The 25,740-nt window shown below is 37.1% G+C and overlaps 2 protein-coding genes across 5 annotated transcripts in view; one reads left to right on the forward strand and one right to left on the reverse strand.

Moving 5' to 3' along the window:
• The window catches only part of CDK19 (cyclin dependent kinase 19), a 179,609-nt gene that overhangs the window by 13,700 nt on the left and 140,169 nt on the right, over positions 1–25,740 (reverse strand). For 3 of the 4 annotated variants that reach the window (XM_079939305.1, XM_079939306.1, XM_079939307.1), the window contains exons 5-8: positions 10,336–10,393; positions 4,655–4,786; positions 535–678; positions 297–366 (exon numbers count right to left, since the gene is read on the reverse strand). In XM_079939305.1, the coding sequence (XP_079795431.1) occupies positions 297–366; positions 535–678; positions 4,655–4,786; positions 10,336–10,393 (404 nt within the window). The remainder of the gene's footprint in view (positions 1–296; positions 367–534; positions 679–4,654; positions 4,787–10,335; positions 10,394–25,740) is intronic. The other variant, XM_079939308.1, reaches the window with a different exon arrangement.
• On the forward strand, positions 22,006–23,516 carry LOC307195465 (proteasome maturation protein-like). The gene has a single exon (XM_079939594.1). The coding sequence runs from the start codon at positions 22,160–22,162 to the stop codon at positions 22,607–22,609; it is 450 nt and encodes a 149-aa protein (XP_079795720.1). The 5' UTR covers positions 22,006–22,159; the 3' UTR covers positions 22,610–23,516.

Raw genomic sequence — 25,740 nt, forward strand, 5'->3', positions numbered from 1 at the left:
AGTCATTAGTTAGATAAAGACAAAATCATAGTTGTGGCCTTGAACTGAGCCTTTATCAAGCTAAAACAGAAGAGACATTTAAACTATCCACTGACCCTTAAATTCTTAAAAGTTTTTAAATACTACAGCCTAAGCCTGGCATATATGTTAACAACATCTGGAATATCTTCTTTAAATCATAAACATAATTAATACACTAAAATCTAAGTTTCTGGTTGAAATAATATCTTTTTAAAAAAGGATTAATTTAAATATTCCCATTGAATATTACTTATATGTAATATGGAATTACTTACGTCGTTCTTCTAAAGTCTTTTTGAAGTGTGGGGTATTCTGGCATCTTTCTAATATCTTCCCAGTCTTTATCTTACAAAAAATATTGAATATTGTTATAGGAAATAGTGTTACTTATCAAAAATCTAGTTATTTTAGCTTAAATATATATATTAAAACTAAATATACATTAAAATATGCTTTTCAAAAAGAATGTTTTTGAAATATGACTCATTATTTTGAAATAAATAAATAAATTACCTGCAGGAAACCCCATGACACTAAATATCCGATCTAGTTGATCATGATGAAAGGGATTGCTTGTTTTTATATCTTCCTGACGACAGTGAAAAATAGGTTCTGAAGTCAACAATTCAGCAAATATGCAACCTATTGCCCATATGTCTATAAAGGAAGAAAAACAAGTTTTTGCACACATTTATTATATTTCTTTGGTTGTAATTTCTGGGTATAATCACAACCTACATATAAAAATACTTTTGGGGGTAGGGGGATGGACGAAATAGGTAAAAGGGATTAAGAGGTACAAACTTCCAGCTATAAAAAAGTCAGAGGGATGTAATGTACACATAGGGAATACAGTTGATGATACTGTAACAACTTTGTATGGTGACAGATGGTAACTGGACTTATTGTGATTATTTTATAATGTGTAAAAATATCAAATCACTATGTTGTACATGTTAAACTAATATAACATTGTATATCAAGTATAACTTTTATAAAGTAAAGTATCCCCAAAATAAAAAAAATTTTTTTAAACTTTTCAGTGAAGCAATACACAAAATACAATAAGTATATTAAGAAAACATATATATCACATGAAATAGCTGTATCATCACATAACATACTGAAAGCCAAATAAAATACATTTTCTTGTAAATTTCCTGATCAAGATAAGCTTGGGAAACTCAATTTGGCAAGCAATGCATTTACATTTAGGCAAAAGCCTTTCAAACCACTATTAATAATTTAATCGCCAAAGGAGTCAACTGATAACCTACTACAAGGCATAATACTCAAGATCTGACAGACTGAAATAATATCATCATCAGGTGCGGTGATACATTTCTTTAAAGCAATCAAATGCATAATGACAGAGCAGAATTTCTGAGCTGTCAGTCTAGACAGACAGTACAGATCGCACAAGATGATTTGGAAAAACTCAACTTTTGTCTGAAAGACACCAACTTCAGTTTTTTCAACAAATAGTGAGCTCTAGAAGCTGATAAATACAAGCATATATAGACACTGCACGACACCAGTACAGATAGATGTGATCCGAACATATTCACTTAGATGGTGCCCCAACTCTCCAATGTGCCAAGATAAAATTAGGCATCTTTCAAAGTTTTATTAACTATTTCAAATAACCAGTTATGGATTATTCTATTTGGATTTTATACATTGAAAGACTATAATAGTTTTAATTTAGATTCTAAGAGTATAATGTTATATTCACAATGTTTTGCCAAATGTACATGTGAATTTTTGTAAGATGTATGTTCATACTCGCCCACTTAAATAAATGCTGTTTAATAAGTATTTAAAGTATTTTATTTATTTTTTTAAATAAATGCTGTTTAATAAGTATTTTTTTTAAAAAACAACACACAGGACTTCCCTGGTGGCACGGTGGTTAAGAATCCACTTGCCACTGCAGGGGACACGGGTTCGATCCCTGGTCCGGGAAGATCCCACATGCCGCGAAGCAACTAAGCCCATGCACCACAACTACTGAGCTTGCGCTCTGGAGCCCGTGAGCCACAACTACGGAGCCCACGTGCCATAACTACTGAGCCCACGTGCCATAACTACTGACACTCGTGCGCCTAGAGCCCGTGCTCCGCAACAAGACAATCCGCCACAATGAGAAGTCCTCGCACCACAACGAAGAGTAGCCCCTGCTCGCCACAACTAGAGAAAGCCCACGAGCAGCAATAAAGACCCAATGCAGCCATAAATAAATAAATTAAAAAAAAAGAATGAGTGAACGTGTGTGTATTTATTACATCTGCTATGAATACACTTCAAGCCTGAAGATAACTAATGTGGGGATTACTCTTTTTCTATGTCTTAGCTTTTTTCTTAACTGCTATCCAGAATAAGTAATTGGGACTTGACTAAAATTAGAAATTAGCAATTATGTTTTTATCTTTAATTCGTAAATCTTATTTTTACTGAGCAAGTAAGTCGCAAGCTGGTTAAAATTCAATTTCAGTTCTCTTTACCCTGAGGAAATAAGAAATATAGTTGGTTTCCAATTCATACCCAATTACCTTTATTTCCAAAAAAACACATCTATTTTTTATTCCAACAGTAGAGCAGTTAATCAGAAAATATTCATAAAACTATGCTTCTGAAAGTGTGGGGACCACACACAACAGAATCACCAGTGGTACCTGTTAAACAGAGGCCTCACTACCATGGGTTTGCTAAGAATCTCAGAGTGAGACAGATTTTGGTGGGGCATCATTTAGTTGGTTTTTGGCTGAACCTGCCTTTTCTTCCTGGAAATCTCCCTTCTAGACATAGACTGCACAGTGCTTGGTAAGAGCCCAATGCACATGGGTGTCTGCTGTTGTCACATCCTGTACTCCCACCCTATGCCCTGGGTTATCTCATCATCAGTCCTGTTCTAAGGCACCCCCTGTTGCTTCCAACTGACACTCCCCTTCTCTCTGGCTTACATTTGGTTTCTTCCTATCCTCTGGTACCTTCTGAGATTGTCTAGATTTTACTGTTCTCAATAGAGAGACCTAATAACAGAAAAAGCAAACATAATTCTAAATGTCTCAAAAATATAGCCCCTCAGTAAAAGTCATTCATTGGAATGTAAATAGAGTCAGGGTCTGATTTTCACTCCTCATTCTAAGGACCGCTCCATCCCTTCCATTTGCTTTTTGTAGTTCTCCTTTATTCAAAGACAGCTGCCACTGTCCTTGGCAGACAGAGTGGCAGCCTCTGGTAAGGGGCCTTATTACTATAAGCTCAACTGCCAGGGGACAGGTCTAAGGTCAGTCTCACACTCCTCTACTATCAAACACAAACTGGTTTTCCTCACAGTGCTGTGGCTACTCATAGCCTTTTTCACTAATTTAACAAAATCCTTTAGCAGTATTTACGGAGAATTATAATATTCCGCACTGTGCTAGTGTCTGAATCCCTAGACAAAGAAAGTATAAATGTGTTCTGGGTATCTGAGTTTTGCAGAAATCAGACCTCCTGACGAATGAGGACGTTACTATATTTTTGTTTCCCTTTTTACCCATGAATAGGTTAATTATGAGTCTAATCTTTTCAAACGTGAGAACTTCATTTATAGTTCTTTGGCTGCCAGCAGGTTTTTCATAAGCTTAACAGAAAAAGGATTGAGCTGACTTGTCTATTTTTAATAATTTTACAGCTTAAGTGCCTTTATCAAATAGAACTCAACAAAAGCGGCTAAACAAAACAGATATTAGTCTAATACAAGTAAACAGAAAATTCAAGAAAAGGAAAATTTAAAGAAACACACTTAGAGCAAATTTAAGTACCTTACAGAACTAGCCCTTCACATTAACAGTACTATTTACTCCCTCCCTCCCCTCTCTTTTTACCTCCTTTAAAGCAATATCTAGGTCTGAGGACAGCTCTCTCTTCCTGACTCCCTCAATTAGCAGCTGGGACCTCTGAGGACACTGTAATGACAGGTAGCAAAATCTCTGATGCCTCTGTTCTGAAGGAGACTTAAAATTTTACAGAGTATGTTTATAACAGGTTTTCTTACTCAGTTTTTTCACTTGGTGAGATGGCAAGATGCTGAGCACAGCTAATCTACCCAGGCTCTATTTCCTACCTTAATGGAGAAACTGCCATTCTGAAAACTGTAATGGCAAGAGAGAAAGATTAGTCATATTGTTTCTTGCTTAGGAAAGGACTGACTGACTAACTTTTCCCCAAATAGAAGGGGCTCTCTCCAATAACTACACTACTCCCGTTTTTCTGTTTTTTTCTTTTTGTGAAGAAAACAAGTCTAAACCTCTCTCCAGTTCTTCTGATTGATAGTAAGTAAAAAATAACATTTGCATGTTATTGTTTCTATAGCAACTCAACAAGATCAGATACTTCTATCCTCTGAAAGAAAATTTCTTTTTTTAAAGGAATCACATTCTCCTATACAGTTAAAAATCCAAATCTACCAGATTACAAAATCTGGGAATATAAACAACAGGACTTTTACAAAGAAATTTAAAGTGGTTTTTACAAAGCAGCTTTATTATTATACCATTTAGTATTTATGATAATGCAATATCATATGATAATGATATGATAATGTAATACTTACCAACTATAAGTAAATCATTTTAGACTAACTTACCAATGGCCTTTGTATAATGCCTTGCACCAAGCAAAAGTTCTGGAGCCCGATACCAAAAAGTCACAACTACTGGATCCAAATCTGCTAGTGGCTTTAGAGGAGAATTGAATAATCTGGCAAAACCCATGTCAGCTAAAAAATAAAATAATAAGAAATCAGGTTGGCATGCTCTTATAACCATGCAAGGTTGATGACAATAGCCACTAACCTTATAAAGCAATCCTTTTTCCTCTCTTTTCAACCAGTGGTCTGTACCAGGCACCAAATCTCCCCTTCTGAGGTAGATACTACTATTGTGCTTATTTTACTGATGAAGAAACTGAGGCTTAGAGATATTCTGACTTGTCCAAGGTCATAGAACTAGTAACTACAGAGTCAGAATTAGAATCCAGGTCTGACTTCAGATTCCTGGCTTTCAGAGACAGAATAATATTCTTAAATATTTTAAAAATAGAAAATAGTCTAAAAGTTTCCATGATTGATTATGATTTCTGTATGCCTATATATCGAAAAAACCTGACTATATCTTAGTTCAGTGTGTGCTAGAGTTGGTTGGCTCTCATGGACCCAGCAGAGCCAATTCATAAACATCTTTTGAACTCTGTTCAGTAACGTCATGTTTGTGGCTTGAAATTGGCTATGGTGGGAGTATTTACATCATGGAAAACAGCAAATGCTACAAATTGGGGTTTTTCCCCCCAGAGAGCCAGTTGTTGTATAGTTATCAGCACATCACATACATGGTTCCAAGAACACAGAACACATAAGAGAGAATGTTATAATTCAGCATTTAACAAAGGTCTATACCAAAGATAACTAAAATATTAGAGGTGCACAAAAGTAGTAAAAAGACTATTACTACAATAAGGTGTTGGTGACTAATTTTCTTAAGATTTCCTAAAGAATAAATACCTTATACCTATAAAGCACTTCAGATTTACAAATGGTTTTCACATACATCATACATCACTTCGTCTAATCCTCATAAGAATGCTGGTTTAATAAGTACTGCCCTTGCCACACTTCTGTGATGAAGAATCTAAGGCCCAAAGCAGTTCAATGACTTGCCCAAAGTCACAGGGATAGGAAGTGAAAATGCCAGTTTACAAACAAAAAGCATGTTATAATTTAGCAGCTACATTCTTAACCATGGAACTGATATCCAATAGATTACACATATGATAACTGCATGTCACAAAGGCAAAAATCACAAAAATGATAAACCTCTATAATATGAAATAGATTCACAGTAAGTATATTTTGACTGTATAAGGGTCCCTAGTGTACTATACAATGCAAAATAGTACAGTAAAGTTTCAACTACAGAGTATCATTTAATCTAAAACCAATATACTATGATATACATTAAATTTTTAATTTACAGTGACTTTGTTTCTTTAGAGTTTGAATAATTTACAAGACTTTCTGAGAATGCTTTGGAGGACCCAGGTCTTAAAAAATAAAGCTACCCAAAGATGCCTATGCTGATGCCTACACTTTCTTAAGCAAATTTCCCTATAGCAAACGCATATATTCAAAACCATTCTACCAATATTACACCTACCTCAAAGCACTGCTCTATATATTTAGTAGATGCTGATTGTTGTTGATGGCAAAGTAATATGATGGAATACTCTTTCATACATAGAAAAGCATGCTATTTTTAAGTAAAGGCTAAAGCCAGTATTTCTCCCCTTATTCTCCACCTTCTAAGTTTTATATAAGCCACATCTATTCACTGAAAAATGAAATCAAGGCCAGACGAAACAATAAATATTCTTAAAAACAATTCCCATCTATTGTATGAACTTTAAAGGAGTTTCAAACCATTTTTCAAATAATTACTAATTTAGACAAAAGGTAATTAGCCTAAACATTCCTAACACCTATTTTCCTAATAGGTGTTTCCTAATAGATATGAGTGAGTTTATGATATAAACACCTAATAGGTGTTTCCTAATAGATATGAGTGAAATTGTTCAATTCAACAGACAGGGGTAGTAAAATTCTGGTGTGGGTGCTAATTAGACAGTATCAAATGATAGAAAAGCAGCAGAAGGCAGTGTCTACTGCCAAGGAGCTTACATGAAGGTGAGATGACAAAATACATGGAGTAGATAAAAATAAAAAGGATAAGTACTGTAAGACTAAAGGAGAGTTGCTGCTGGTTTCTACTAGACTTGAAGTCCCTTGAGGGAAGGGGTTATGTCTCCTTCACAGTTTTATCTGGAACAATGTCTGATAAACATTTGTAGGAGTGGACTAAATCGAAAGTGGAACTTGAGCTGGATTCTGAAGGATGGATCATTGTGAGCAGTAAAGGCGGCGATGAGCATTTTAGGTAAGGCCTGGAAGTCTTCAGGTTGCTGGGGAGGGGAAGCCTCAGATACAGGGAAGGGCACAGTATGTTTTCCATTTGACTATGCTTTCTTTCCCTTTCAGTCAAAAAAGAACTGTTATAAAGTGTGAAGCATAGACATCAGAGCATTACTGATTTTTTTAAAAAATAATGTGCTATTAAAACAAAATTTAAAAACAATTTAATCAACTAGATTAATCGTTCACTAGACCTTTAATACCAATTATTGCTTACTTTTAACCCTGATTTTATCTTTAATCTTGGATAGAATTATAATCCTAAAACTCTTAACAATAAGGCAATTAACTGGCCTGGCTAGAATACACAATTTATGTTGAGGAGTAGTAGGGCTATTTGGGAGAATAAGGAGAAGACATTAAGTTTGGTGACTGGCATAAATGTGATGACTGGTACCGCATGGGAAAGTGTAAGATGATGATGATGAATTTGGTTTGGAATTAATGCAATATAGGTTGCCAGCAGAACACCCAAATAGAGATAAACATTTCATCTAGGGTGAGAGAATAGAATCTGAGATGCAGATCTCAGAATCATTTTCATAGAACCCAAGCTTTTGAGGCCACAACATATCAATTCCCTAAAGAAGTCATTGTGGAGGGAGGCCATGTCCCAAGCCAGTACGTAGGCTGTCTTGAAACAAAAGGGTAATAGGAATAAGAGGCAAAAATGAATAAAATACAGAAGTAACAGCAAAAGTAGTAGATAGAAAAATAGAATTACATGATGTCATATAGACCAAAGGAAAAGACGGTCACAAGGCCAGACTAGCCAGAAGAACAAATAACAAGACAGTAAAGGAAAACAACAACTAAACACAGGCCATTAGATTTGGTAAGACAGATATCATAGATGGCCTTTTAGAGAGCAGTTTCAATAGAGGGGCAGAATTAAGACATCAGATAATAACAAATTAGGGTAAGTGAAAACAATGCGTAAACATCATGTATTTTAGAAGTAGAGGAACAAGGGGAAAAATTGAACAAATTGTAAAGAAAACAAAATGGATATGAGAAAATTTATGTTAAACTGGGGTGAGGACTATGGAGAACAGTATGGAGGTTCCTTAAAAAACTAAAAGTAGAACTACCATACGACCCAGCAATCCCACTACTGGGCATATACCCTGAGAAAACCGTAATTCAAAAAGAGTCATGTACTACAGTGTTCATTGCAGCTCTATTTACAATAGCCCGGAGATGGAGACAACCTAAGTGTCCATCGACAGATGAATGGATAAAGAAGATGTGGCACATATATACAATGGAATATTACTCAGCCATAAAAAGAAACGAAATTGAGTTATTTGTAGTGAGGTGGATGGACCTAGAGACTGTCATATAGAGTGATGTAAGTCAGAAAAACAAATACTGTATGCTAACATATATATATAGAATCTAAAAAAAAAAAAGGTTCTGAAGAACCTAGGGGCAGGACAGGAATAAAGACGCAGACATAGAGAATGGACTTGAGGACAGGGGGAGGGGGAAGGGTAAGCTGGGACGAAGTGAGAGAGTAGCACTGACACACACACACTACCAAATGTAAAATAGATAGCTAGTGGGAAGCAGCTGCATAGCACAGGGAGATCAGCTCGGTGCTTTGTGACCACCTAGAGGGGTGGGATAGGGAGGGTGGGAGGGAATGCAAGAGGGAGGGGATATGGGGATATATGTACACGTATAGCTGATTCACTTTGTCATACAGCAGAAACTAACACAACAATGTGAAGCAATTATACTCCAATAAAGATGTTAAAAAAAATTGGGGTGAGGATTATGAATGTTTAAAGGAGAAGAGGAGAAACTTGAGAAGGAGAGAATGGAGATACTGTAATAAGAAGGGCTCAAGTACAGCAGGAAGATATTTAGAAGCTAGGAAGGACATCAGATAGGACTTAGGAGAAAGAGACACTCTTTCTCTGAGACTGTTTCAAAGGCAGAGCTGTGCTGACAAAAAGTGGTCAGTGAGGTCATACCAGATAACTCCGATATCACTAGGCAGCAGTGTTTGGAGGGAAAGAGACCCCAGACTTGGAATTCAAGTCCTTCCTTTGAAAGGCTGAGTAAGCTACAGTCTCTCTAAATCCAGCTTTCCTTATCTGCAGTATCTACCATAGAGGGTGGTTGTGTAAAGCAAATGAGATAACGTTTGAAAGTATCTATCTTAGTGTCCCCCATAGAAGGACCATCCTTTATTTCCCTTTCACGAGGGTCTAGAAAAACTAGGTACTCAATAAATGCCTCCAAGTAAAAGTGTGAGAGTGAAACAGAAAAGTGAGGAGCGGTAGAAAGGGGATGGGAGGGAGGAGGAAGGAAAGTGGAAAGGGAAGGAAAGCAGCCACCTGGTTCTTAACTAACAACAACAGAATTTTTTTATGACTCAATCTCAGTAAAGTCAGAGTAGAGGTTTAAAGAAAGAAATGTTGGTTTAGAACAGCTTCTTCAGGAACTGGGCTAGTGAATTAATTGAAGAAGTAGAAAACCAAGCAGCAGGGCACGCTTGGTTGAAGCAGGACAGAATGAATTTGTAGTATGTCAAGTTAGCACAATTCCACACCACTTCGACCATGATATATTCTAACAGCAAAGAAAGCAGGTTGCTGAAACAAAATTTACTTTAAGATCTTTCTAAAAAGCATTGGACATTCAATAAATGTTAAGTTCTATTATAAGAAATTAGAACAAAGCATTTCTTAGCTCATTTTCTCCCCAAATATGTCATAGGTATAAATGATGGCAATTTCTTTCAGAACTTTCAAGTTGCAAAGAAATTTTTAATACAGAGACAAGACTTCTGCCAGTGCCTTAATCTAAGACTGGCAAGCAAGAGAGTCTATAAATATATACATTCATTTGGAAAAGATATGTTGGTACCTGGCACAGGACATGTGGTGGAGGGAGGGGAGGGCGGGGGGAGGTATCTGTGAAGATCTGTATGTACTAGGTCAGGGTGAGAGGGATGTATTCCGGGAAACATTTGGTAAAGCTGAGACAAAAGTAAGATTCAGAGATTATGTTTAGGGTGACTGTGCAGGACAGTAACAGTAGCATAAACACACACTTGGGGTATTGTATGGGAATGAATTTTTTGCTTGCTTCAGCTTAGAATTATAGAACCTTATTTTGGGAATAAATCTGAGGGATTTTACAAACTATCTATCTACATTTCCCAACATCTTTTCTACAAATATTATGAGGAATTAATTTTTAAATTAACTACTTAAATAAGAGTATTAAAAAGGGAAACCATCTTTGCAGTCACTTCAGTTTCTTAGTAAATTATTTTAGAAATAATTACCTACCTATTTTGACTCTCCCCCTCTCAGGACCTTCTCCCATTACTAGGATATTTGCTGGTTTCTAGAAATAAAAATAGAGCATTCAAATTACTATATTTATTCTTTTGACATGCTCTAAAATGGAAAAAAGTTCTTATAATATGAAAATATCACTTTTGGATTTTCATCAAAACTATAGTTGAATATCAAGTACCCTCTATATAGTTAAAGCATTTGACATACTTGAAGTTAGCACTAACTTTCCAAAAACATCCTTGCTATAGAAACATCTTATTTTCAAAATCATATCATACAAAAAAATCACAAAGGAATTAAAGCTATCATTTCTATTTACCCCACAAAAGTAAAGAGTAAGAATAATTCTTAAACCTGCACAAATTATAAGCTGTCCTATTGCTGCCCACAATAAAGGGCTTTTGTGGTTGAAAATTTTTACATAAAATTTCCAGCCACAATATAACTACCTTCATTTAAATGAATCAAGTGGAATATTCCTTGCTAAATATTTCTAAGCTACTACTATAGGAAAACATGGTAAACATTCAGCAGACTCCATTAAAATTCATACACATTTTCAGCCATAGTTCATGTAAAAGTGAGAAATTCCAAATATAATCTCAAGATGTAGGAAAATAAAAGCCAAGGCTAATACAGAGCTATATAAAGAAAAGAGTAGGCTGCAAATGTATCCAGCATCTTTTAAGTCATCCTTTTTTGTAGACATTTGGAAACAGAGAAACTGTGAAGATACACACTTTTGGGCAAGTAAGTCTCCTCTGCAAACTCTTTGGAGAGAAAAATTTATGATTCATTTATTTAATCAATGAATATATTTTTAGTGTCTTCTAGGGAGAAAGAACCAACCATACTAACCATACAAAGAATTAAGAGGAAAAATAAAGGCACAGTAAACCAAGTTCCTAACCTCCAGATGCTCACTACATAAGTAGAAAGAAATATCAGAAGTTTTGTATAATTCTAGAAGGTAATGCTAATTATGAGTTATGGAGAGGACTGAGATCTTGGGTTAGAGGCTAAACTAGATTACTTTTAAGATCTCTTCCAATTTTCCAGCTCTTTTTAAAGTTTCAATGAAAACAATAAGCATTAAAGAAAAAAAAAGTTCAAAGAAGGAACTGATTAACAAGAGCTTCCATTGTTAAGGGAAATGTTCACTGGAGGTGGGGCAGCGGCTATGTCCATTATCCAGATCCTGAAAAATGAACAGAAGCTAGAATGGCAGAGCAGAAGAAAGGTAAGGGCTGGGCTTCCCTGGTGGCGCAGTGGTTGAGAGTCCACCTGCCGATGCAGGGGACACGGGTTCGTGTCCGGTCCGGGAAGATCCCACATGCCGCGGAGTGGCTGGGCCCGTGAGCCATGGCCGCTGGCCTGCGCGTCCGGAGCCTGTGCTCCGCAACCTGTGCTCCGCAAGCTTAGGAGAGAGTAATAAGTCTGACTTGACAGAAGGCAGAGGACTCATGTTGGAGGTGGTAAAATGAACCTAGACCCTGCAGAGTCTTAACTGCCAGGTGAAGTAATCGGACCTTTGTACACATTACAGGCAGTGAGATTACAGGAAAGAGGGAGGTATCAGAACTGGGTGTAAGGTGATAAGCGCTTCATCCAAGGACTTCTCAGCTGAAATGACGAGGGAGTTATGGAGCTGAGGAACATTTTAAAGGAGAAATTAACAGGACTTTGTGACTAGTTGAAGGCAGAAGATTAAGACAAAGGGTGATAAAGATTTCATTAAGGTTTTGAGTTTATGTGACTGGAAGAATGGTGCCCTTGTGATAGAAAATTTATGAGAGGTACTGATTTGGGAGGGGGAACAACAAAGAGAAGGAGATGGCACATTGAGTTTGAGTGATATGAGAGGCCTAGTTGTACTAGCCAGGGGAGTGGAAATAGGAAGATTTAGATTTTTTTTAAAAATAAATTTATATTTTATTTATTTATTTTTGGCTGCGCTGGGTCTTTACTGCTGCATGCGGGCATTCTCTAGTTGCGGTGCGGGGGCTACTCTTCATTGCAGTGCGCGGCCTTCTCATTGTGGTGGCTTCTCTTATTGCAGAGCACGGGCTCTAGGTGCATGGGCTTCAGTAGTTGCAGCACGCAGGCTCAGTAGTTGTGGCTCGTGGGCTCCAGAGCGCAGGATCAGTAGTTGTGGCGCATGGGCTTAGTTGCTCCATAGCATGTGGGATCTTCCTGGACCAGGGCTCAAACCTGTGTCTCCTGCATTGGCAGGCAGATTCTTAACCACTGTGCCACCAGGGAAACCCAAAGATTTAGATTTGAAAGTTATTGTCACTGGAGTGTGATAATTGAAGACATGAGACAAGATTAGTTTACTGTAGCAGAAAGAGAAAAATGCATCAGACAAAAAACCAAACCTTCAAAATGCAAGTTTAACAACTATTTATCAAAGATCCATTATGTATAAAATACTGTCCTGCAGACTTTCAGGAAACAAAGAGAAATAAAACATGAAGCCCTTGACTTCAAGGAGTTTAATATCTAGTAGGGAAAGACAGACAGATTACTTTTTAGAGTACAAGGCAGATTACAGAAAGTACCAAAACAGCAAAATAAATTGCCAGGAATAGATGATTCTTCTCAGTGAATATCAGGATAGTCTTTAGGAAGGAGATGACTTTAGATGAATTTAAGAGTGCCTAAGATTTTGATAAGCATAAACAGAAGAATGACTTTTCAGGCTTAGAGAACCCTAAAAGTAAGAGCCTGGTCACAAAGAAAACCCAGGGACATGACATACTGGGAGAGCCTACAAGTATTTTGATTTTGAGTAGAGCATAGAATGCTCAGTGTAGAGCATTCCTAAGGCTAGGAACTATGTTGGAAATTAAACGTCACATTAAAGAAACTACAATTTATGCTATAGGCTAAGCCGAGACAAGACAGTGAGACAATCAGATCTATATTTAGGAAAAAACTCTGGTAGCACTGTGAAGGATGAACTGAGAAGGAAAGGTGGACCACAAAGTAGAGACAGAGACCAGTTGGAAGTGGTTACAATAGTCAAGGGAAAAGTAAGGGGTCCCTAACTTGTGACAATGGTCATGGAGCAACACATAAGAGCATTTCAAGGGAAAAGTTCAAGATTTGGCATTGCCTTTTTGCACCACCTTCACTTCCCTCCATAGTCACTCATTCAACAAATACTGATTGAGTATCTAGCAGTGATTTAGATGCTAGAGATACAGCAGTAAACAAAACCAGGTAAGATCCTTGACCTCATGGAGCTTACATTCTAGTGGGAAGAGAAGGGCAATAAATAACAAATGTACAGTACATCAGTATTGATAAGTACTGTGGATAAAAATTAAATAAGGAGAACACAAAGAGATTTCCGCATCTGGTATTATGGCTGAGTAGGTGCTCTAGGAGACCCTGCCATTACAGAACAACAATATATATGCTGCCTAAGAAACGTTCCTTGAAGGATCCTTGATCTCACAAGAGATAAGGCAGGGGTCCCCAGCCCCCGGGCCGCAAACCAGTACCAGTCCGGCCGCACAGCAGGAGGTGAGCGGCAGGCAAGTGAGCGAAGCTTCATCTGCTGCTCCCCATCGATCCCCATCGCTCGCATTACCGCCTGCACCATCCTCCCCACTCCAATTCATGGAAAAACTGTCTTCCATGAAACTGGTCCCTGGTGCCAAAACGTCTCGGGAACCACTGAGATAAGGATATCTACAACAACCCCAGCCCCACCCCCAAATAAGGGCTGGAGAAGGAAGGAAAGGCAGGATGGACCTGGGAGCAGATGCCAGTAACACACTTCACTCGGGACACTGAACCCTGGACCACCAGCAAGGTGAAGAAACTGAGCCTGTTCCCTGACAATCAGTCAAGACTCCCAGGGGGACTAAAGTAAACCAGAAGAAGCAAAAGGAAACCCTCTCTGTAGGAAAAACTTCCTAACTTAGGCCTAAGGACTAAAACAATACATTTTCCTGCTGAAAACATACTTTAATCCATTCACATACTATTTACAAGAGATCCATCTAAGTGGAAGGACCATAAAAGCTGAAAGTAAAAGGCTATTAAAAAAGCAGGCAAACTACTAAAAGAATCAACTATAGTAATGTCAGACAAAATAGCTTTTAAGACAAAAGCATTTTAAGACAAAAACGTTTCTCAATAATTGATATGTCAAGCAGACAAAAGATTAGTAAGATATAGACCATCCAAAGGACACAATTAACAAAGTTGATCTAACAGGCATATACACAACTTTTTACCCAATAATTAGAGAGTACACTTTTTTTTTTTCAATCATACATGGAACATTTACAAATGTTGTTAGTGTACTAGCAGGTCTCAAGAAATTTCAAGGAATTGTTATCAAACAGACTATGTTCTCTGACCACAATGAAATTAAGTTAAAAGTCAATTACAGGGACTTCCCTGGTGGTGCAGTGGTTAAGAATCAGCCTGCCAATGCAGGGGACACAGGTTCGATCCCTGGTCCTAGAAGATCCCACTTGCCGTGGAGCAACTAAGTCTGTGCGCCACAACTGCTGAGCCTGCGCTCTACAACTACTGAAGCCCATGTGCCGCCAACTACTGAGCCCACGTGCTGCAACTACTGAAGCTCACACGCCTAGAACCCATGCTCCGCAACAAGAGAAGCCACTGCAATGAAAAACCCACACTCGTCGCAACTAGAGAAAGCCCACGCACAGCAATGAAGACCCAATGCAGCCCCCCCCAAAAAAAGTCAATTACAAAAGTATAAATCTAAAACTCCATATATTTGGAAATGTAAAAATACCTCTAAATTATTCAAAGGTAAAAGGAGAAAGTACGAAGAAATTTAAAATACTCAGAAATGGAATAATGATAATACGACCTATCAAAACCTGTGGAACTTACAAGGGAAATGTATAGCCTTAAATATTTACGTTAGGAAGAAAGGCTGAAAATAATTATGTGCCTAAGTTAAGAAGTTAAAACAAAACAAAATTCAACAGACTAAAACAAAAGAAAGTAGAAGTATAAAGGTAAGGACAGGAATTTATGAACAAGAGAGGATTTATGAAGCCTTTAGGATAACTACATCAAAAGGAGAGAAAATGCAAATAGATGATATTACAAATTTTAAAAAGGAACATAACTATAGATTCAGTGGAGGTTAGAAAGATAAAAGAACCCTATTAAAAAACTATATCTATTAATTTAAAAATATATACAAAATAGGCAAATTCAAGAAACTGTAACCTACAAATTGACTCAAAATGAATTAGAAAACCTGAAGAAACCAAGAAGTAGTAAATAAAGTAAAACTGGACTTAAAAATCTTGCTACCAAAGGGTAAGCTGGGACGAAGTGAGAGAGTGGTATGGACTTACATACACTACCAAATGTAAAACAGATAGCTAGTGGGAAGCAGCTGCATAGCACAGGGAGATCAGCTTGGTGCTCTGTGACCACCTAGAGGGGTGGGATAGGGAGGGTGGGAAGGAGACGCAAGAGGGAGGAGATATGGGGATGTATGTATATGTATAGCTGATTCACTTTGTTTAAAGCAAAAACTAACACACCATTGTAAAGCAATTATACTCCAATAAAGATGTTAAAAAGAAAAATCTTGCTACCAAGAAAACAGATGATCACAGAGGCAAGTTCTCCAAATTTTCAATGAACAGATTGTTTCAATTTTATTCAAATGTTTTCAGAGAATAGAAGAAGAGGGAATACTCCCAACACATTCTAGAAAGCCAGTATAACCTTGACAGAAAAACCAAAAAAGGATAAGAAAGAAAAACTTCAGGCCAACTCCACTCAAAAATATTAAACAAAATAGTAATAAGCCAAATCCAGAAAAAGGAATGCCAGGATGGCTTAATATAAGAAAATCTATATAAGTCCATCACCACAGTGACAGATTAAAGAAGAAAGATGATTTAATTATCTTGATAGAGGCTGAAAAAGCAGCTCATAAAATTTAACACCCAGTCATGATAAAAACTCTCAGCAAGTTAGACTAGAAAAAACCTCCTTAACCTGATAATGGGTATATATCAAAAACTAAGAAAGAAACATTGAAATCATTTCCTTTCAAATCAGGAATAATGTAAGAATACCCACTATTAACACTTCTAAAATCAACACTGTACTATAAGTCTATTACTATAAAACAATAATTAAAGACATATATATTAGAAAGGCAAAAATAAAACTATTGTTATTTTCAGATAATATAATTATCTACATAGAAAGCCCAAAGTATTTACAGGCAAATTATTAGCAAAAGTAAGAGAGTTTAGAATGTCTGGCTACTTGAACAATATGAACAAGTCAACTGTATTTCTGTATATCAGGAAAAAAAAGCTAGGAAATATAATTTTTCAAAGGCAGCATTTCTATAGCAACAACAACAAAAAAGTATAAGGTGCCTAGAAATAAATATATCAAAAGATTTACAAGATTTTTATACAGAACACCTTGAAACCTTGTTTTAAATGATATTAAGAAGTTCTAAATAAATTAAGAGCTCATGTTAATAGATAAGAAGACTCAATATAGTAAAGACATCAATTCTCCCAATACTTCTCTGTATATTCAATGCAATTTCAATCAAAATTCCATCAGAGTTTCCTTGTGGAACTTGAAAAGCTGATTTTAAAATGTATGTGAAAGAGCAAAGAGCTAAGAATAGCCAAGATATTCACAAAGTGTTAGGGGTAGGGGATGAGGAGAGGAATCTTGCTCAAAACATTATATCAAGATTTATTTTAAAGCTATAGTGATTAAACAGTGTGGTTCTAGTACAGGGATAGACAAACTGATCAATGGGAGAGAATGGAGAACCCAGATGGAACCAAAATACTGAGAGAGAACTTCAGATCAGTGGAGAAAGGAAGAGCTAATCAATAAGTGGTGCTGGCACAACAGGTTATCTAAGTGGGAAAAAAATAAGTAAAATGAATCCTCACCTCATATCATATAAACAACAATTTCAGGAGGATTAAGGAATTAAATGTGAAAAGCAAAACTTTAAAACTTTGGAGGAAAAAAAAACTGGAGAATATCTTTCTGAGGTGAGGAAGAATTTCTTAAACAAGATACAAAGAATAACCATAAGAGAAAAGACATAAATTTGTCTATTAAAATAACTTCCAATCATCAAAGATAAGGAAAATAAAAAGACAAAGCACAGACAGGCAGAAGTATTTGCAACACTTATCAGTAACAAAGGTTTAGTATCCAGAATAAAGAACTCCTACAAATCAATATAAAATACAAGCTAACAGAAAAATGGACAAAACATCCAAACAGGGATTTAACAAAAAGAAGAAAATGTTTAACCACTAAGCATATGAAAAGATGATGCTATACCTCATCAATAATGGGGAAAATGCAAATTAAAATCACAGTGAGATACCATTTTACACCTAGTAAATTGGTTAAAAATTAAGAACAGTTGAGTAGGAAGTAGCTCAGGGGAGCTCCAATACATTGCTGGTGGGAGAATAAATTGGTACAACTTTTTTGGAAAACAATTTGGCATCATCTTGCAAAACTGAACAATTGCATACCCTTTGACTCAGTAATTCCATTTTTAGAAACACCAAAGAATGTTCATAGCAGCACAGTTTGTAATAAAAAAAAAAAAATCTGGACGCAACCCAAATTTCTAGCCAATAGGAAAATGGAGAAATTAATCGTGGTAGAGTCACACAATGAATTTTAAAACAGCAGTGAAAATCACTGAATTACAAACAAAAGTAAAAAATGTTCAGATCTTGGAAGCATTATGTTGAGAGAAAAAAAGCAAGTTTTAGAAGACTATATACACAGGATGCCATTTTCATAAAACTTAAAACCGAGCAAAGCTAAAAAATGTTCTGTTCAGGCATATATACAAATGTGATAAACCTATTTTTTAAAAGGAGTGAATAATAGGTTCAAAATTCAGGATATTTGTTACCTCTTGGGAGGAGACAAGAGGACAGGATGAGGGAAAAAACATAAATAGAAGCAAGCTATTGGTAATATTCCAGTTATTGTGTTAAGTGATAGGCTCTTGACTGTCATGCTTTGTAAGATAATATATAAAGCAAGGAATGGGGATAGGTACTGTTGGGAGTGGGATGACAGGGTGTTATTTCCAACATCATTTAAGCATAATTTTAAATTACTTACATAATGCCTCTCTGAGAAGGTAACATCTGGGATAAGACGTGAAGAAAGTGCAGTAATAAGGGAAGAGCAACTTGAAAGGCTTGAGGCACAGGTAAAGCAGAGACACGCTACGGAGAACACTGGGCATCGGGGAGAACAGAGTGGTAAGGCACTGATGATTCTAAAGAGAAGGAAACCCTAGGTAGTGCTTGCTTGCTGTTTGCAGTGGTTCTGCTTTTGGCACAAGTCATTTGGGTAGCAGAACTGGATGGGTTTCTGTTTTTGTGTGTGTGTGTTTGTGGTACGCGGGCCTCTCACTATTGTGGTGTCTTCCGCTGCGGAGCACAGGCTCCAGACGCGCAGGCTCAGCGGCCATGGCTCACGGGCCCAGCCGCTCCGCGGCATGTGGGATCTTCCCGGACCGGGGCACGAACCCATGTCCCCTGCATCGGCAGGCAGACTCTCAACCACTGCGCTACCAGGGAAGCTCCTGGATGGGTTCTTGAGCACTGTCTAGCCTGTGTTCTGAGAGTTGATGAGGGCTGCCACGAGATCTGCAGCAGAGCAAGATCATGGTGTTCGGAGAAGTGAGGAAAAACCTTGGTGAGCTGGCAGGGTGACTCACTGGAGAAAGAGCAAGGAGGTCAGTGCGGTTGCAGTCAACGTGAGAGGAGGGGAGTTTGCCCAGGGGCAGCAGAGGAGGGGTGGGGCAAAGGTTAGGGAGGGGTGCCGGTCAGACAGAATGACGTGGGGGCTCGGAAAGACTAGGTTTTTCATGACTAGAATTAGCATCGTTTTGTTATATTATCCATCTTACCCATAATTTTTACAAATTGCATAATTTATTTTATATATATCCTGCCCAATCTCTGATAGCAGGGTTTGGAGAGATTACCATTTTCTACTATATTATATATTTCCATAATGTTTGATTTTGTATATTTTGGTATTGTTTACAAGTAGATAAATGGTATTTTAAAAATATAAGAAAAAAATAATGCTGAGAGGAATAAAGGGTAGAAGAACAAGAGCCAGTGAAAGAACTGGTGAAAGAGCATCCAAGGTAAGAAAACGGTCAGCATAGGGTTCTAGAAGCTAAGAGTTTAAAAAGGAAGAGGTAGCCTTCAGGTGCAACAGAATGAAAGCTGAGAAGAGGCAACCTTGGGACAATGAGAAGGTCACTGGTGACACAGAAAAAATAATTTCTGTGCATTTACAGAAGCTAGACACAATAAATGAGACCCAAATAAGTGGAAAAAAGGTAAAGGCAGATTTAGAGTACATTTTTCAAGGCCTTAGTGAGAATGGGAATCTCTGGGATACAACAATTTTTTAAATTGTAAAATCATCAAATAAACCATTTTATGTACCATTTGTTACACTGTTCGCAATTCCTAAATTTTGGATTTAGGAATTAAATCCTTTTAAAATAAATATATAAGATAAAAACACAAAGCATGATATAAGGGAACAAAAATTGCTTCGTATAAGAAATGAAAATAGATTATGAGCTGCTGAATGGGAGAAAAGCAGGAAGTTCATCTTGGACCACTGTTAGCTCTTATTAGAAGTTCCTGCAGTCACACCATATGGAAACAGAGAATATGAATATGAGCACAACCACAATGGAATGAGGAGAGAGAGAGAGAGAGAGAAGAGGATCTAGCTAGTTCTGAAGACAGTAGAGAATACCTTTGACGTGATCTACTTGAAGCCCATGGAAGCTCTAAGAGTGAGGCCTGAGATGAGGGCAGAAGTGGTGACATGGTTTAGGGGAGCAGCGACTGTGAGCTCTTTTGTACAGTCTGAGAAAGGAACCTAGAGCTTGGGCAGTATCCATAGAGAAGGGTTCCTGTAGTCAAGTAAAAATCTTGAATCACAGAGGGAATCTTTTTTTTTTTTTTTTTGCGGTACGCGGGCCTCTCACTGTTGTGGCCTCTCCCGTCGCGGAGCACAGGCTCCGGACACGCAGGCTCAGCGGCCATGGCTCACGGGCCCAGCCGCTCCGCGGCACGTGGGATCTTCCCTGACCGGGGCATGAACCCGTGTCCCCTGCATCGGCAGGCGGACTCTAAACCACTGCGCCACCAGGGAAGCCCGGGAATCATTTTTTAATGCACACCTCTTAACTGGGATTTATCTGTCCCCTTCAGGACGAGTGAATGTGTTATGGTCATAAGATACTTGATGTTTCAAAATAACAACAATAACAGCAAAATAAATAACATGATCACCATGAAAATGCATTTAACTTAGGGAACTATATTCAATAGCCTGTAATAAATCATAATGGAAAATAAAATAAATAAAATGCATTTAACTTTTCAAAGCATTTTCACATCGATTTTCTTCTTCTTAAGGGAAATACTCAAGGACCTACAGGGCTAGGGGCAAGTCTCTGAACAACTCCATATAACCCTCAAGATTCCACACTGAGTTGTGTTTACAGATATTATGCTGAATTTTCAAAAGACTAACTTTGACAGTGATTAATTAAGTGAAGGTATATGCTATTAAAAAACAAAGGAAACTGCAGCTCATGCACACACACCCACACACACACGTACAAACCTAAAAGAATGAAAAAAGGATACCAAAATTGTTCTGACCTAGTTACATCCCAGTTAACACAGACTATGCTTTACTAAAACCCCTCTTCTTACTGTGAACACAAAATGCCAGCTGTGAAAGAAAGTGATACTGCTGGGTTTGCACACTTTAGTTACCATAGAAACAGTAGAAATGGCAGGAGTTGGATGTCTCATATTCAAGTTATCAGCAATAAAATTGGACAGACAAATCAAGGCTGCAGGGTTCGTTTTAGTTAAATTGTATTTTAAAGGCAAAAGTCAGGGAATTAATGTGATAAACAGTATGGTTACTCAGAAATTATTCTTGAAATATCTATATTTTAGCAGAATTTAGTTAATTCTTGAATGTACATTCATGATGTTTTGCATGTATTCTAGATTTGCTTTTTCCTTTTATAGAATCAATTTTTTTCACAGGGTTAAATTTATTTCAGTTAATTGGCACATCATAAATAGAACAGCCTAAAGATATACAATTATCCTACTACATTTGCTTTACATTTCCTACACCAGGACATTTGGAACAAAAATATGAAACCCACAAGATGACTCTCATCAGCACCAGTAAAGAAGACAGAAAAACAAACACAACTGTCTACAATCCTGAATAATAGGAAAAAACCGATCAGACATCAACTGGACTAGTTTCTGAACAATGAACAGTGCTAGCCTAATATTAATGGCTACAACTATTCTTTTCTTTAAATACAGAAGTGGCATGACTCTCGTCACATTTCATACAGAAGTACATTCCCAGGAGAAAATTTTCAGTTTATGTTCCTTTCTTTACACTGTTCTCCATTGTTCACCTTGAACAAATAAGATTCTGTATTGTAACAAACAGGACAAAGAACTAAGAGTGAGAGACATGCTTTTTTTCTTAAGCACAATAGTCATTTGCTAGTAGCATCAGTCTATCATAATTTTACCTCTTAAAATAACTTCATTGACAGTAAAGGATTTAAAAATATAGAGAATCTGATTATTGTGACTGCAACCTCCTAAAGGACAGGGAAGATATTTCTATCACCACTTTATGTATCTGCTGAAATCCAGGCATACAGCGTTTAATAAATATTTGTTGAATGGGTTCGCAGAGCGAGTTGAAGGTGAATGCCAGAGGACTTGGATCTCAGCTAAAGGACAGTATTCCAGTTACTGAACTTTCAGCAAGTGGACCTTTTGAAAGTCATGATCTTCTTCAAAAAGATTTTTCTTGTGTGAAAAATGAACTTTTGCCCAGTCATCCTCTCGAATTAACAGAAAAAAATTTCCAGCTCAACCAAGATAAAATGAACTTTTCCACACTGAGAAACATCCAGGGTCTATTTGCTCCACTAAAACTACAAATGGAATTCAAGGCAGTGCAGCAGGTTCAGTGTCTTCCATTTCTTCCCAGCTCAAACCTTTCATTGGATATCTTGAGGGGTAATGATGAGACTATTGGACTTGAAGATATTCTTAATGACCCGTCACAAAATGAAATAATGGGAGAACCACATTTGATGGTTGAATATAAGCTCGGTTTACTGTAATGCAGTGTGCTGTTCATGGAAATAGAGGGGCTGCATCTTTATAGTCATTTTTTACTATAATTTGATGTGCACAACATTAAAAGTACTGACACATGAGAATTTTTGCCTAAATAGTATCTGTGATCATTTGAAATTATTTGGGTCTTTGGTTTATGTGATAATTGAAAGCACTAAAGGGAGATGGTTTTAAAACTTCTAATTTATATTAAAACAATAGCTTTCTATATCTTTAAAAAATGTTGCTAATTAATATCATAAAACTATCCACAGGTTCCAATTCAGCCTGTTTTCTAGTTATTCCATAAATTTACTTTTACGTAACGATTATCAGTATTTGAGTCTGCAAACTTCATAGTAGCATCTTTCAGAATAAACATCTGTTCAGTGGCAGCATTTCAAAGTAAGTACAAAATAAGAGTATTATATTTTACCTTCTTTCAGTATAGTCCATTAACACTCATAAGAATAACACTTGCTTTATTGATGCTACTTTAGAATTATAACTATATTCTTTGATTCTTTCAGGTTGAAAAGTGTAAGTTCAGAGGTTTTGATTTTGGTCTTGTTTTTAAAGTGAAAAATTAAATAAAACAATCAGCAGATGTCAATTAAAAAAACAGATTTGTTGAATGAATGAACAATTAAATGAATGAATGAAAATTGCCAATGCTCAGTATTCATCGTCCTTTGGTAGGCAAGTTCTCAATTTTGAAAGAAATTGTTAAGAAGCCAGAGTGAGCACTTACCATGAAATATGCCAGGCTCACTTCTGAATATAGATTTTTTAAAGACCTAATTTTAATTCAGTCCAGGGTTTCAACAATCCCTCATATGCCAATGACTCCAAAATCTATACCTCTAGGTCTCTAAGCTTCTATATATCTAGAGATATGTCAACTGTATGCTGGCTATCTCCACAATCATCTCAAATTCAACTTGTTCAAACTGAATCTTCACTGTCTCTCTTTCTGATAGTATTCCCTTCTCAGTCACTCAATCAACAAAAGCAGAAGTCTGAACACCTGTCCTTTATTCCTAAAATCTAACCAATCCTCAGGCCTGATTATCTTACCTCCTAAAGATTTATCTGCTATCTCCCTCCCCATCTTGATTACCTCTGACCTGATTCAGGCCTTCATCATTTCTCAACCAGCTCATTACAACAGCCTGAGAAAGCTGCTATCCCTGCACCCTCAAACCAATTCTCCACATCCCTGTCTCAGTAGTGTTTCTCAAGCAAAAACCTGACCAGCTCAGCTCTGACTGACCACAGGAAAAACCCATGCTTCTAAACGTGACAATTAAGATCCACTGTAATCTGGTCCCTACTTCTTTCTTCTTCCTCTTCTTTCACTACTTTTTTGCTTTGCCCCAGTAATATCAAAGCGCTCACAATTTCTTACCCCATTCCCTTATTCATGCTGTCCCCTCTGCCTGGAATGTTCTCCCCACCCACGTCCCCCAAGTCATTCTTATAAATTTCTACTCATCCTTTCAGATTCAGCTCAGTCCTCCAAGAGAGCCCCATCCCAACTGGTTAGGTATGCTTCTGTACTCTCAGTACCTTATGCATAGCTAATCCCTGAACATACTTTACAGTTTCTCTTTTGAACCTTACTATTTTATGATTATCAATTTATGTGTATCTTCCCCACCACACATTCATTAGGAAAGGGACTGTATTTTACCCATCCCTGTATTTCCAGTGCCCAGCATACTGTCTGGAACACCTTAGAAGGACGAAATATGTTTATAAAGCAAACATTCTAGGTCTAAAAACCAGTACTTCTCCCACAGAAATCCAGAAAAATGGACATTAGGTTCCATAGTTCTATTAGTGTCATACTTTAGGTGTACTGTGGGTTAAATAGGCCTTTGTATTCAGAGAACCTAACCACTATTTAAAGTGCTCTTTCTCAGCGAAAATTCCTTCCCAGTTAGAAATTATGTATCAATAACTAGATGTAGGCTGTCTTAAAATGAGCAGTCTATAATACTAAAGGCTGTGATTAATTTCATTTTACCTTAAAATGGTCTAGAGGTATCTGTAACGGGTACTTATGTTAATTAAACCTCGGTATTCATGGTAAACAGCTGCCAGCCCAGCTCTGCACAACAGTTAACAATGCACTTCTTTGTCTTTGCCTTTTAGGAGTGGTTACAGGCCTGAACAGCAGAGATAAGGTTTTCTTTTCTCTAACAAGAACCAATAAAAAGCAGCCTTTATAAAAAGCTTTATGCAAGACAAACACATGTATCTAGAAGGCAATTTACCTAACAAACTTCAAGGTCACCAACAGTATAATCAAGATATATTCCACACTGACAGCAAGGCCAGGAAACAAGGCTACAAAGGTATTCACAGATGCTATCCTGTTCATTAACTAGTACAATCCATCTGCAGAGAAGCAACACTGGTAGAAAGTAGTTTTCCATTTACATTTGTGACAGTCACATTCAAATCAAATAATTCATTCTTATTATCATGAGAAATTAAGAATGCCAGAGGTAGAAGTTATCAAACAGCCCTCTCATTTTACTCATGAAGAAACACAAAAAAACCTATAACCTCAACTAAGTCCACTGTCCACAGTGGCAGACCCAGGCTTAGCACCTAAGTCTCTCAGAGATGCACTCCAAGCCAGGGTTATGAGAACAAAAGCACACTTGGCAAATAAACAATACTTAATTGACTTACAGTCCTCACCAACAGAAGACTTCTACCCAGATGTGTGCTTAGTTGAAAATATGATCACACAAAATAACCATCATAAATAATCTCCCAGTGAAACGAATCATCAGTCCTTAAATGCAAGGTCCCCTCTTGACGAAGACACCATCATTCTCAGTAAGGGATCTTGAATCATCCTACGGTGTTGGTCAAATAGAATGCCTGTGGTAGCATACACATTTGTCCTAATTCATCAATTTGTAATTAAAATGGGTATATTTTATTGTACATAAATTCTACTTCAATAAAATTAATTTAATAAAATAGTATGTCTGAATTGATTCTTCAGTTCTAAACATAGGCCTCAAAGTACTGGGGCTCCTTCTGTACGCCTTCACTCCTAACCAGTTTCTGCCATTGCTGTCACTGTGGAATGTATCTTGACTATATACCCTTTTAG

This window comes from Stenella coeruleoalba (assembly GCF_951394435.1).
Source record: "Stenella coeruleoalba genome assembly, chromosome: 12".
In the NCBI taxonomy this organism is placed as follows: domain Eukaryota; kingdom Metazoa; phylum Chordata; class Mammalia; order Artiodactyla; family Delphinidae; genus Stenella; species Stenella coeruleoalba.